The sequence below is a fragment of the Quercus robur genome, chromosome 2 (assembly GCF_932294415.1).
Source record: "Quercus robur chromosome 2, dhQueRobu3.1, whole genome shotgun sequence".
In the NCBI taxonomy this organism is placed as follows: Eukaryota; Viridiplantae; Streptophyta; class Magnoliopsida; order Fagales; family Fagaceae; genus Quercus; species Quercus robur.
The window spans coordinates 82476855-82492267 of NC_065535.1; the positions used below are offsets into that span (position 1 = coordinate 82476855).

Genomic DNA, 15413 nt, shown 5'->3' on the forward strand with positions numbered 1-15413 from the left:
AATAACAAATAGGTGATTGTGGATTTATATTATTTTATCGTGTTGAAAGTTAAAATAGATCCACTGCTGCAGTATGTGAGTAGATAAAATAAATAAAATAACTTTTTGTGGTGTCAAATAGCTAAAATTATAATTTCACTGTTGTGAATGCTCTAAACTATGTTGTTGGCCTAATTATGTAAAATTTCAATTCAAAAAAGAAAATTATGTAAAATTGGTAAAGTGACTTTTTTGGGATGTAAATGTCCCCTCGCCCATCAGAGGTGAATGCTCTGATGGAGTCTAGAAGACTTTCACAATCATGTTCCAAGGCACATGGCTAATTAGCCTATAAGCAAAAAATGATAGGAATGATTTAGGAGGGTTTTATTTATGAACAAAGTTTTTCTCTAAACTAACTTTGACAATTTATAAAACTAATAAGTCACATGACTCATCAAATAAGTCATGTGACTAAAAGTACATACAGTAAAAAGAATTTCGTCAAAAATTGTTAGGAAGAAAAATTCTTCCTTTATCAGCTTTTCTGTGCATGACATAATACCATATTTTTAGTGTTTGTAAAACCCTTTTGCCATCATGTATACATAATAAGACGAAGTCATTTCAGTCAAAAAAAAAAAAAAAAAATGAAGTCATTAATTTGTCTATTCAATGCGGCAATATGATCTTACTACTAATAGACAGTGGTATTATGAAGTCTCAAAATCTCCTCTCTCTCTCTCTCTCTCTCTCTCTTTCTCTCTCTCTCTATATATATATATAGAAAATTCAATTAAATCTACAATTTAAGTCAAAATTTGAGTCATGTTTTAAATTATTTATTTTTAGAGAGAGTTTTATTTCTTAATTTTTGAGTCAGGTGTGGGACTAAATCATAAATATCTATCTAAGTGTATTCATGCATATGCATGGGGTTATAAACTAGTTTTAAATAATGCCAAAACTACAATAAAATCCACAATTTGGCCATGTATCGAGTTATGAGTTGTAGAGTTGTGCACCCTCCATTTTTATTCCACTGCTCACAACTTGTCATGTAGGCAAGTTGTGGTAAATGTTATGGATTTTGTTGTGATCCTAACATTATTCATTTAAACAAGCAATCTGCTAATTAACCACTTGAATTGGTTAATCTAGCACAAATTTTTTCTATCATTCCAGAATTTCAACTCAAACTTCCATAAACAATTAATCTGAAATTTACAAAATTTATCCGATTTTCATCAGTGGTGCGGCTACGGCCATTCATCAATCAACAATCTTCCATGAAAATGATGTGTAACAGAAATTTTTGTATTGATATTTCATTAGTAAGTAGCATTTCATTGTACCAATCTTATATTTTGTAATAAAATTGTTATGAATTTTCTACGGTAACTACTACACTTATTTTTAAAGAACTCAATCTATGAGTGTTGAATTGTTTTAGCAATTAATCATGGCAACACTGTGTAGCTAAATTCAAGAGGAGGAAGAAGAATAAAAAACCAAAACAGGGCAAACAAAACTTTGTTTTTGTTCGAGAAATGGGGTTGTTTAAAACTCTTTGAGCACCCTGTCTCACATCCACCAAATTATTAAAGAGAAGAAATACCAGATTAAAAGCGAGAAAAAACCATTAACGTCCCTTGCACATTTTAATTACCAACCCATTCATCTCAATTCCTTGCACATTTTAATGATTTTAGCCCACTGATCAAGCTCATGAAGTTGGACTGAGATGATCCGCTACTCTCTACAGCCTTTCTAGCTGCATTTCCAAGCTCCTTTGCTCGGTTCCTCATCTCTGCAGCTTCTTCTCCACTTCCCATCAAAAACTTCACTGCCTTCTCTATATCGTCCCTCTTCACTACCTCCTTGGTCTCTTCAGCCCATATACTCCATTCTTTCTTACCCACAGCCACTCCAATTTTCAGTACCTCTGTAACCAATTTCTCAAGGTAAAATTGCTCCGCATATAGGGGCCATGCGATCATTGGCAAGCCAGCAGTCACACCTTCTAGCAATGAATTTGAGCCACAATGAGTCACTTGTCCACCAATAGCTGGGTGTTCCAAAATCAGTATTTGTGGTGCCCAACCTCTTATTATCAAACCCCTATTGCTTTCTTTCATTCTCTTCTCAAAGTCCCCAAGCCAACCTTCACCTTGATCCCCGTCCTTCTGCCGAACTACCCAGATGAATTGGTGACCAGAAGCTTCAAGACCATGAGCCATTTCAATAAGCTGAGCTGTTGGGAACTTGCTCGAGCTCCCAAAACATATATAAAGAACAGAGTTGCGTTCTTTGGCATTGAGCCAATTCAGCAATTCATGTTCTTCAATAGCCGCCTTGTTACCTCTCTCTACCTTGTCTGCTACATCTTTGTTCACCCACAAAGAAACCGGTCCTACACTCCATGTCCTTATGCCCATGCTATTCTTATGAAGCTCCTCATAAGCACCCTCGAGCTCATAAAAGCTATTCGCTAATATTGATCCATAGCTTCGTCGCTCTGACTCTTTGATTTTATCCATCAATTGAGTGTATCCATTTGGGGTTCTAAGCCATTCTGGAAGTTGCAACCTTGTCATCTCAATCTTGTTTGGCAAACCGGGAAGTAAAAATAGGTCGGTATCAGAATTAACACTCTCATGAGGTTTATACTGTTGGACACAATTCTGGGCACATAATGAAAAATAGCATGTAACATATAATAAAAGCCTTGGGATACCGAGTTTTGCTGCAGAATCCACGGTCCAGGGATAGAACATGTCAGAGACAATGCAGTCCGGTTGCATATCCTGAAATAGTTGCTCGATTTGTGGTTGGAGCAGTGATAGTCCGTGAAAGAGTTTAGAGGTCATGTTAAGGGAAGTCACAGTGTTGAAGTTTTCTATGCCTTGAGGTACGCCAACTTGATCAGAAGGGAATTGAAGGACATGGGTTTTGATTTGGTGACCAGAATTAGCATCGCGGTCAATGGCTTTTTGGAAGAGAAGGGCATTGGCTGGGGTGGTAATGATAGTAACGTTAACACCATGCATGGCAAATAGCCTGGCAGTGTCTACCATGGGAATCAGGTGGCCTGGGGCCAAAGAGAATGGAAGGAAAATGACTTTTAGTTCATTCTCCATAATGTGTTTCCCTGCAGCTGAGAAATAATTGGTTCTATAGCTAGTGAAGTAGGGATTATAGGAGCAAGTATACCGTTTACGAAATGTAATGTGTAATCTCCTTTTAAATCCGGAAAAGAGAATCTCATTTTTACTTACACCAGAAAATGTATGCTTGGGAATTCAAATATATTGTTGGAACTTGGAATTGGATTCGCTCATATATCAAGGGGTTCAGAGTTATCTGCATGGGATTTCAAGAAAAAAAAAAAGTATTGTTGGAACTTGAAACCGCTCAATATTTCTAGGAGTTAGCTCCAACTTTAATTTAATTTAATGTATGCTTATAAGGAAATGTGGATCCGAGTAGGAAAATAATACAGAAATGGTACCAAACAAAATTTAACACATCCATTCGTTCTCTCCGTATAAAAACCCTCAACATAATTAGAGTATGTTTGGATATTGCTTATTTTATTGAAATTGAAAACTTATTGTTGAAAATATCGTAGATAATGGTAAAAGTTAGTTGAAATAGTACAATGGAGCCTATGAATAGTACCAAAAAATGCAATGGAGCCCATAAATAACAATAAAAATAAACTGAATATTAAAATAATTTTAATTTTTCTTTTCAATCCAAACGCATGCTTAATATAACCAAACACATCTATCAATGTGCGTGCTAAAAAATATTAATTGTCATTCTATTCTATTGTTGCATATTGATAAGTATTTTGTTTTTAGAGCCATAACTCACTTCTTAGCTAGAATGCACGGACGCGGCTGGGAGGGTGGCGCACCCGAGTTAGACGCGGCGTCCGACGCGGTTGACCGCACGTTGGTGCCACATCTGAGATTTTTTTTTTCTTTCTCAGATTCGCACCGACTCGGCTCGATTCGCGCCGAAGCGGCTCGATTCACGCCGAATCGGCTTCGATTAGCGCCGAACCGGGCTGATTCGGCCAGAATCGGGCCATATCGGCCATATCAGGTTGTATCAGCCGGCGACCGATACTGCCGAAACAGGCCGAAATTGGCCTTGAAACTCGCCGGATCAGTCGAAATTCTGACCTCAAATGTGTTTCTTGCCTTCTTCTTTCTTTGTTTTGTGAATCAAGTATATTAATGTGTTTTTTAAGAATATTTTAATAGTAAAAATATATAGAAAATATAAATAAAAATATTTTTAATAATTTTTTAATCACCGAGTCCCGCTGCACCCGCACCCTAGTTTTTCAAAAATTGCTGAGTCCTGCACCCGCACCCAAGTCCCGAAATGCACCCGTGCTTCATAGCTTCTTAGCTAACTCACCTCTTGCAAGTTGCAAGCTGGCAACCCACAACTAGTGAGTTGGGGCATTACTCATAGGCTGATTTTGGTCATGGCTAACTCTAAGCTCCTATAGGGAAAAATACATGTTTCGGATGCACAAGTCCACCCTCATGTGAGGGAGAAGACTTATGTATCGGATAAGTGATGTACATTTGTTGATGGTCATTTTTGCAAAAAAAAATCCAACAGCCTTACGCAGGCACAACCCAACTATCTTTGGGCTCAGATAACATTTATTTTATTCATGCAAGGCTCAATCCCATACAATTTAAATGTGGATTTAAAATAAAGTGTAATTTGAAAAGTAAGACCCGTTTGGTAAGAAATTTCTAGTAACGTTATTTGTATTTTTTGAAAATACATGAGTGAAAAAGTGTGTAAAAATACGTGTAATATTATTTAAATACTGAAAACTGTTATTTAAACAACGGTAACAAACATGCCTTAAATTTGGATTTATTTTGGTTTTTTATAGACTTAAAGCATAGATTTTGTTAGTGGGCTATGGCCACTTTCAAAATCTATAAATCCATGAGAAAAATTAGGTGTTATTCATTTTCATGAAAATAAGATCTTGACTGGTCTACTCTATATGACTGAAGGTGTAGCTTAACCAATTTTAGCCCAAAAAAGCATGTTTCTTTATTTATGGCCTGTTTGGAAGTTTAGAGAGGGAGGAGAGTAGAGGAGAGTAGTGGGGAGGAGAGTAGAAGGGAATGATTCTCCTTTACCTTGTTTGGATGTTTTTAAAATTAGTAAGGGGGAATGGAGTAATTAGTCCTTCCTCTTGTTTGGATGTTTTAAAAATTAGGATGGAGAGGAGAGGAAATGATTTAAATAGACAAATTTACCCCTATTTGAAAATGGACTTGCAACATTGGTCTATGATTAATTTATCAGTTTTGTAAAGTCTTGAACCTGATTATCATTAGTCCAAATCGTAGAATATGTTATTGAATTTTTTTTTTTTTTGGGAGAAGCATAAATAAAATTAAAAACAAAAAAACAAAATAAAGTACAAAGCACAGTTTTCATTTTCAACGCACAAGCCAAAGCACCGGAGTAAGGTGGCTCAGCCCCTGGCTCCATCTTCATATTCATCACTTGAGTCTCTATCACGTCGACTAGGTTCGACGCCATTGTTGCCACAAACCCCGCCGCGAAGCTCGCCGTCATGTGGGTCCTGAGCCCGTCTCTCATCACTCCCTTTTCCAATATCATCTCCTTGATCTAATCATATGAAGCTAGCTATGAAGCCGTGACCAGCATGGCTTGGTTTATAGTCAGACCTGAGTTGCGCCACAAGTTCGGCACGCCTTCTTGGCTCTGGTGCTTGTGATGAATATGAAGGTGGAGCCAGTGGCTGAGCCACCTTACTCCGGTGCTTTGGATTGTGCGTTCAAAACTGTGCTTACCAAATGGTTGAGAGAGAAAGAGAGAGCGATTGCTAAGAGACTCAATCCGTGTGAATTGGTGAAGGTCAATGTGAGCCGTTGATAAGATGGGAAGGGACGGTGAGGAGAGTCGAGAGAGTGTGCTTACTAGATTGTGCTTTTTTTATAAAAAAAATTTGTGAAATGTGTTTGTGTTTCTTTTGGCGGGTTTGAGAAGGAGCCAATGTGCAGTGAAATTCTTCTGAATCTAACGTCTGCAACAGCACAAAGAGAATCGGCGAAAAGGTGATGAAGCTGTGAAAGCTAAACAACAATGAGATTCAATTTTTTTTTTTCATTCACCTTAAATTTTCTCAAGAAACAAACAAAGATTATTTAAATAATCGGTTTGTAATTTTGTTAATTTAGAAAGGGTAAATTGGAGAATTCATTTGGTCAATAATTTATCTACTCTACTCTCCCTCCAAATATCTCCAATTTGGGGGAATTAAAAATGAGGGGTTAGAGGTAGTTGAAACCCCTCTAAACCCCTCTAAACCCCTCCCCCTCCTTCCTTAAATAACTTCCAAACAAGGTAATTGAATTACTCTCCCTCCCTCTACTCTACTTCCCCTCCTTTTTTAAACATCCAAACAGGCCATTAATGATTTCTAACAATATTTGTCACATGTAGCAAGTTTCCTAGGTGCGGATGTGGCCCAAAGAACTCAACTAATTGGATTTAGTCAATGAATTTCCTCAACTAATTAATGAACTTATATAGTTTATTATTTATTTTCTTGCTAGTATTATGAATAAATTTTTTGTAAAAAAATCATGTGTACCACAAGATTTATTACTTGACAATAATGTAAATTCAAAATAAGAAAAGCTCAGTGATGACCGAAAACGTTTGGCGAGAGCATCAAAATTCCTAAAGAAGAACCTTGAGAAGCTCCATAACCATGAAACATTACAAGAGTGGGAGAATCTTCCTTGGCATCAAATGTAACCGCTTTGATAAACCTTGATTTATTTCTTTTAGAACGAAACTACCTGATTTTCGTGGCGGGTAGGTTAGAAACTACATCATTATTTCAAAATCACACAAACACCACCAATAATTATCATTATCAAACCTACAATTCAAACTACCTAAGAATATGTAAAAGGAACTAAAATATCAGAATTTCCAATAAGAACGTGTAAGGACTTAATTTGTAACGACCCCAAAATGATGTTGGGTTCGCACATTAAGGGCCCAAACAATATAATTTGTAGAGCGTGGGCTTGAAAGGCTAGACCTTGGTCACCGGACGGTGGTTAGTCATGGTATTCATACAGAAATGAACCATGTTTGCTTGAAAAGTCTTTCTCCTTGGCACGACCTGGGAGGCTTTGGTTCTTGGCCTTTTTTTCCCCGCCCCCCCCCTTTGGATTGCTTACCTCTCTTTTTATATTAGCCTTTACTCTTCCTCCAACGTCCACGTGTAGGTTCAGCTCTCCAGGGCTGATACTTGTCCCATCAGCCCATACCCAAAGTGGTTGGGGGTGGTTGTAAAAGCTGAAAAGTATTGCTCTGTCTAGCGCAGAGTATTTAATTGTAGAAATGGCAGCCTTTCCTTTGTTCTTTGTCACCAGATTGTCCAAGGGTCCTTTCTCCATCAACGTGGATGTGTTCGATTTTTCCCTAAACTGTTCCTATACCGTTCTTGCCCTTTCTTTTAGGAGTGCTTTGGGATGCCGAGGACAGAATCATCCTCGGCTATGTCTCAAGGCTATTTGGACTTTTATTATATGTCCTCGGCCATGCCTCTCCTCGGCTCAGGCCTTGGGCCCTAATGTAAAGTGGGCTAGGGTCACAAATTCTCTGGCCCCACAGAACGCCAATTTATATTTCAACCAAAAAAATATTAGTTTTTTTCATCGAATTCAAGCAAGGGAAATTAGGCTTATAGTTTCCAAATTGGAAAAAATTAATTTTCATTTATTTCACAATAATAAAGTATGAAGGTGGTTAGTGTTTCGAGAGAATAGAGTGTAACGACCTAAGAAAAAACACTAACTACATCTACGTTATATCTCAAAAGGACTAGTTACGTACAATTAAAACTTCTTGTGTGTGTTGTCACTACAAGAAAGTTTGCTATTTTCAATGGTTGAAAACGTTGAAAAAAGTATTTTCGATGGTTTAAGTGACCATTGAGAACCGCCACTAAAAACTATGTCGAAATTTTTTTTCTACACCCTATGTGACCGTCGGAAAATGTGATTCATCTTTATCAAAAATTATTAAATGTCGAAATATTATTGAAAACTGTTGAAATATATTTAGTTTTGAGACAAATTTCAACAGTTTGAAACCGTTGAAATAAGTATTTATAAAAAAAAAATTTACCCTTTGCTATAAGTGTCTTTCTTGTACCAAGAGGCCCATATAGCAAAATTCCCTTGGGAGGCTTCACTCCAATATTTTCAAAAAGTTGTGGATGCCTTAACGGCAATTCCACCAACTCACGAATCTAATTTATGTTTAAGAAATCAACATAAATCAGTGAAAAAAATGGAAGACAATGGCTGTGTAACACCAAAGTACTTAACCCAACTTATTTATCCACCATAAAGCAAAAGTATTAGTATTAGCTCCTGTACACTCTAATCATTACATATAGTAGTAATTTCATTCATATGACATCATAGTGAACCAAAGAATATTTAGAAAAGTAAAGAGGAAGTCACATGTTTACTTTGCACAAACTAAAATAGGATGAAAGTTCATACTTTCTCTACAAAACAGACTGATTTTTCTCTTCTATACACTTCCAACAACAACCTACAATGGAAAATTAACAAAAGATTCAATAATTAACTTTGAATTATTTCCAAAACTTGTAGAAGAGTTTCATCTCAAATATCAACATTGTACAAGCATAAGATTGAGCATAAAAAAATATATAAATTACCATATAGTAGTAATACAAATATAGCAGTGAGTTCCCTAATGATCATCCTCATCCCCCCAGAAAAAAGAAAAGAAAAGCCTGCCCTCCCCTCATCTCATAAATAAAGAAGGAAAAGGTGTTGCAAGGGAGATTCTGCCATGCCTATTGCAAGACATAACACATTTTTTTATGTTATTTACCAAACTCATACGAGTTTTTTAGTTTTTGTCAATACTAGGATCGGCAGACATGGCAGGAGAAATTGGGGTAATTTTCAACATCCCACAGCCATTTACAGTGCAAACTAGAAGGCTGTCTCAAGTCATTAGAATCAGTCATCATGATTTCAAGCAATTGGTGCAGCCACATAATGAAGATGGAAAGAAAAGTATCATACAAACCCAGCCATCCAAAGATTACACAAAAAAAGAAGAAGGTAACAAACCCTTTACTTAAAAGAACAAGTAAAGTTAACAAACTAACCTGATTGGTAAAGTTAAGAAGAACAATTAGATTGAGCTAGCTCAAACCAAGTCCAATCCTTAGAGATAAAGATAAAAATGATTGGATTGTAAAGATCAAGATAAGATAGAATTTGTTGTTGCAAATCAACAAACATTTAAAAAAGATTAAATGAAATTGAGTAAATAAAATTGGATCACAAGATACAAAGTACCTAAACTAAAAATAATTAGAAGTTATTTCCAAGAAATTTGTGGTCTTGATTTGTTAAAAAGGATGAGGAAAGTGATAGAGGTTTTATTTAGGGGGAGAAAAAAACTGACTAAAGTAAGAAAGTGTAGAAAGATAAGGAGGGTAGAAACGTATGATGAATTGCAAGAGAAAGAAAAAAAAGGGATTACAGTTAAAGACTTAATAAAGAGAGAAAAAAAAGAAATAATAAGAGAGAGATATTGAGGATGCTATTAATTTGGTAAGTATTTAATGATGTAAAAATGGATAATAGTGCTTTCATTTTAACCGTTTGATGTTCTGGAAATCTATAGCTTAAAAAAGTTGTAACTTAAACTCATCTCATATACATAGAGAGAGAGAGAGAGAGAGAGAGAGAGAGAGAGAGAGAGAGAGAGAGAGAGAGAGAGAGAGAGAGAGAGATGAGTTCAAGTTATACCTTGTGTAACTTTAAGTAATGTTACACCATTCAATATTTTTTAATTGGATGCGAATTTTGACAAAACTACTGTTAAATTACATTATCTTCATATATTCTTTATGCTTGCAAAATTTCAAGGTAATAAAAAATTAATAGTCATGTCATCAATCAATTATTTAAATTCAAGTTTTTGTAGTTTAAAATAATGCATAAAAGATGAGTTTATAGATCGAATAGTAAATAACATCCGATTGACATAAAAAATTGGCATACATGTTAAGAACATATAGAATATGTAATTTAACGGTTGAATTTTCAAAATATTAATTTAATAACAAGTTATTGGGTGGTGTAACATTGCTTAAAGTTACATCAGGTGTAACATTAAGCAACTTTAAGCAACGTTACACCATCCAATAACTTGTTATTGAATTAATATTTTAAAAATCCAACCGTTAAATTACATATTCTATATGTTCTTAACATGCATGCCAATTTTCATATCAATTGGATGTTATTTACCATTCGATCCATAAACTCATCTTTTATACATTATTTTAAATTACAAAAACTTGAAATTTAAACAATTCATTAATGACATGGTTATTAATCTTTGATTACCTTGAAATTTTGCAAGCATGGAAAATATATGAAGCTAATGTAATCTAATGGTAGATTTGTCAATATTCGCATCCAATTAAAAAATATTGGGTGGGGTAACATTAAAATTACACCAGGTGTAACTTGAATTCAACCTATATATATATATATATATCTATATCTATATAGGTTCAAATTATACCTGATGTAACTTTACAAGAGTTACACATTTTTTGGACCATTAACTACTATTAGATCTAAGGGTAAAAAAACACTCATGGTAATGTCATTATTGCTCTCTAGAAATTAGCCAATTAAGCATGAACTCTTCTTACTAAAAAAAAGTGCTTAATTGGCTAATTTATAGAGAGCAATAAATAATGACATTATCATGAGTGTTTTTTAGCCCTTAGATCTAATAGTAATTAATAGTCCAAAAAATGTGTAATTCTTATGAAGTTACACTAGCTATAACTTGAACTCATCTATATATGGATTGGATTCAAGTTACACTTGATGTAATTCTAAACAATATTACACCACTCAATATTTTTTAATTAAATGTGAATTTTAACAAATTAACTGTTGGATTATATTATCTTCGTGCATTCTCCCTTCTTGCAAAATTTCAAGATGATTAAATATCAATAGTCATGTTATCAATCAATTGTTTAAATTCAAGTTTTTGTAATTTAAAATCATGCATAAAAAATAAATTTATGGATTGAATAGTAAGTAACAACTGATTGGCATGAATATTGGTATGCATGTTAAGAACATGTAATCTAACAGTGAAATTTTTAAAATATGAATTCAATAACAAATAATGGATGGTATAACATTGCACACACACACACATATATATATATATATATAAAGTAGGATAAACACTTACAGTAGTAGTGGTGAATACAAGATTTCAACAGTTACAAAGCTTGAACTAGTCCTAGTTACAAGATTTGTAGGATTACAAGGCTTATAGTGAACAAGGATGAACAAGGTTGTAAACAAGGTAGTAGTAGTAGAAGCAAGTGGATTCTCTCTCTAAGAAGGCTAGTTCTAAGGGAAGAGAAATCAGTAGTTAAACTTGACTTGAGAAGCCCTTGAAATTTAAGGGACAACCCCCCTTAAATAGGCAAAATTTCGGAATGAACAGTGTCATGAACAGTAAAAGTGAACAATAATCTGTGAACAGTGATCCGTGAACAGTAATCAGTGAACAGTAATCAATGAATAGTAATCTGTGAATAGTGTTTTTTTCACTTTTTGAAATAAAAACTTCTGAACTTTTGTCATTTATTTGGTCCAACATGTTAGGAGAAGCATGGCAAAAGGCAAAAGGAGAAGCATGCATGCCTCCACCAAGTACGTAGATGCTTCTTTCTTTTCTAAAAAGACTTCAAAGGTGACATATATATATATATATATATATATTCTGCTTATTAATAAGTATTTTGTTCTAAAGTTACCTTGGAAACTCCTTTCTGTTATATCTACTTGACAAATTTGGTTAGCCAGTAATGAACGAATCTTTTAAGGACTTCTTCAAGCACGCATAATCTGTACTATTCCACAATAATACTCAATTTAGGTATCTAGCATTCGAATTTTATCATAATGCTTATCCTATAAAACAAACGACCATGGAAACAATCAAACTTAGTAAATGTGATCCTCCTACGTAGCCTTTTATCACCTTGAACACATATGGTAGCTCCATTATTGGAAACTCTCGAAGTGCTGGGGGTGGTGGAGTTATTTTTATAATGAAATAAAATATAAGAAATAGTAACTTTGAACTTGTCAAGAGTTAATAAGAATTCTAAGACCCATTCCATGGGAATTGATAACGGTGAAGCAATGTTTTGATCATAATTATGAATGGCAAGGCCATAGCCTATCCTTTGTTCTGCCTGACCATATTATCAATGCCATTAAAGCTACTCCGCTATCTTGCAATCAGGAGGCAGAGGATACGCTTCAATGGGCCTTCTCCAAGAACGGTTTTTTCTCATTGAAATCTGCCTACCTTTTGGCAAGGGGTTTAAACCCTTTGAACCTTGAATCGGTTTCGATAGCCTGGGTGTGGAAGGTAGAAACTTTGCCTAAGGTTCAATTTTTCCTTTGGCTGTGTCTGCATAACAGTGTTCCTACCGAGGATGTTTTGGGTTCAAGGGGTTTAAGTCTTGATCCCATTTGTTGTTTATGTAATAAATACTTTGAAACAATTGATCATTTATTAAGGGGCTGTGAGTATGCTCAGTTTTTTTGGCAGCAACTTCATTTCCCACTTAGCCTGAGGGAAACTTTTGACTTGCCGGTTTGTGAGTGGCTCGAAGCTAGCTGCAAAACTGATATCAAGTCCAGATGGATGGGCATCCCGTGGAAGATATTGTTTCCCATGGGTGTGTGGAACTTATGGCTTCATAGGAATAATGTTATCTTTAGGACAGGTAGGGTGGACCAGTCATGTTTCAGGAAAAGCATCAAAGATGGTGCTGAATATTTTTCTATTGGGCTGAATGCTAAGATGCCTAAAGCTAAAACTCTCATTACAGTAGGGTGGGAGAAACCTCCTATGGGATGGGCTAAGCTTAACTCAGATGGGGCTGCTTTTGGTTCCTCTGGTCGTGCAGGTGGTGGCGGCATTATTAGGGACCATGATGGGAATTGGTTGAAAGGTTATGCTAAGCCTCTTGGGTGTACCAACAGCTGCATGGCAGGGTTGTGGGCTTTAAGGGATGGTCTCCTAATAGCTAAGGAGATGGGGTTAAGCAACCTCATCATTGAGTTAGATGCTTTAAGTATTGTTCTACTCATGAATAACAATACCAACAATTTGTTAATGGAGCCGTTGCTTACTGATTGCAGGAACCTGGTGAAAGAGATTCCCAACAAGCAGATAATCCACATCTATAGGGAAGCTAACCAATGTGCTGATGTGTTGGCCAAGCTTGGAGCTAATAGCTTAGACTCTTTAATTTTTTTGTACCTGCTGCCTGTGGTGGATAGTTTGTTAGCGGCTGATAAAGCTTGCGTTCGTTGTAACAGACTTATAAATTCCTAAGTTTAATGATAGTTCTTTGTTGACCAAAAAAAAAAAGATAATGTTCAAAAAATTTCTAGAGAGATTTTGCGTAGCAATGGCAAATTATTGAATCATTACAATAGTATTTCACAAGTTTTCATAATACCAGCCTTGTCTTTTTTAATTAAATTGGGATGAGTCATGCCTGAAATTTTGTATATGAACTAGCTATCACAACTCACAAGTAGCATTTCATAGTACCAATCTTATCTTTTTTGATAAAATTGGGATGAATCATGCCTGAAATTTTGTATATGAACTAGCTATTGGCATGTTCTTTGCACAATTGTTTTAATAAAGTTTTTGTAATAAATAAAACAGATTATAGTGTATATTCAAAAAATATTATAATGAAGCAATGGAAAATGGTTGTTTCTTTTTACATCAAAGATATTCAATTCCTTTTTAATTCCTTTATCATTTTTTATTTTAATAAAAATTTCCCAATTAATCATGGATTTGTTATCAATCTAATAAGGGAAATTTTAATTAGAAAGAAAAATGACATTGGAAAATAGAGTTACGTCCTTATTAAAAAAAAAAACAAAAAGGTTAATGATGGTTATTTTTAAAGAAATTCTTCTAAAAAATGAAAAGCAAAAAAATAAATATAATAAGAAGAAATAAAGAAGTGTGAGATATACTAATACTTAGAGATAAAAGTAAACTAAAATCTAATAATTATTGTCACTCTTCTAATGCACCACCACCGATTAGAATGTTTTCTGATAATAAACAAAACCCAAGAACCGAAAATCATAATCATCAATTGGAACAATTTGGATGTACTCTTTAGATGAACTTTCCTTCACAGTGATATGGTTGATGATGTCAATTCTATTTAAAAGTATTATAATTCATTTAGAAACAAAACATAAAATATGTTAAGAGAAGATCACCGCGCGGCTTTAATATTTAAACTAAATAGTAAATACACAAAAGTCAATGATTCCTAGAAATTGCATTGCAAATTAGATTGGAAGGAAACTGGCCCGTCGCATTTGCGTTCAAGAGTTTGCTACACACTAATACAAATAAGAAATTAAGAAAAATAAAAGTCGACGTCTAAAGTTGAAAGAGCGAAAAAGAAAGGATCAATATAATTTTGAAAACTGATAAAAGTGGATTTATAAGGAAATTTGGATTTAAGCAAAAAAGTCAAGGTAGAAATTGCATTGCAAACTAAATTGAAAGGAGACTGGGGCAAAATGTGCAAATGCCCTTTTCGAAAAATTATACAGTCTTCTACCCCCTTTCCCAAACTAATTAGGAAAATGCCCCTCTTTTGTAATTCGATTTTCTTAAAATCGAGTTTCAACTTAAAACTCAATTTTTGAGCAATCAAGTTATAATAAACTGAAAATTAAAAAAAAAAAAAAAAATTGTTGGAACTCGAGCTCCATGAACTCGAGTTCCATGCAATTTTTTAAAACCCTATAATGGTGTTTTAAAGCCCTATAGTGGCATTTTAAAACATGCAAGTCTTTTTTAGTCTGATTGCTCCATAGAGAGCCCTATAGTGGCGTTTTAACATGCAAGTTTTTTTCTTAAGTCTAATCGCTCTATTAGGGAGCCCTATAGTGGTGTTTTAAATAAATATAGTGGCGTTTTTTATGGAACTCGAGCTCCATGAACTCGAGTTCCATGCAAATTTTTTTTTTTGTTTTACCTATAGCGGCGTTTCATGGAGGCCTATAGTAGCGTTTTTTTATGGAACTTGAGTTCCATGCAATTTTTTTTTTTTTTTTTTTTTTAAGTTTGATCGCCCCATACTCGATTTTCTACAAATCGAGTTTTACATTGAAACTTGAATTTGAGAAAATCAAGTTACAAAAGAATGACATTTCCCTAATTAGTTTGGG

The 15413-nt window shown here is 34.7% G+C and overlaps 1 protein-coding gene across 1 annotated transcript; it reads right to left on the bottom strand.

Moving 5' to 3' along the window:
- Positions 1–1558: 1558 nt before the first annotated feature.
- Positions 1559–3181, bottom strand: LOC126707366 (soyasapogenol B glucuronide galactosyltransferase-like). The gene has a single exon (XM_050406978.1). The coding sequence runs from the start codon at positions 3117–3119 to the stop codon at positions 1662–1664; it is 1458 nt and encodes a 485-aa protein (XP_050262935.1). The 5' UTR covers positions 3120–3181; the 3' UTR covers positions 1559–1661.
- Positions 3182–15413: the final 12232 nt, after the last annotated feature.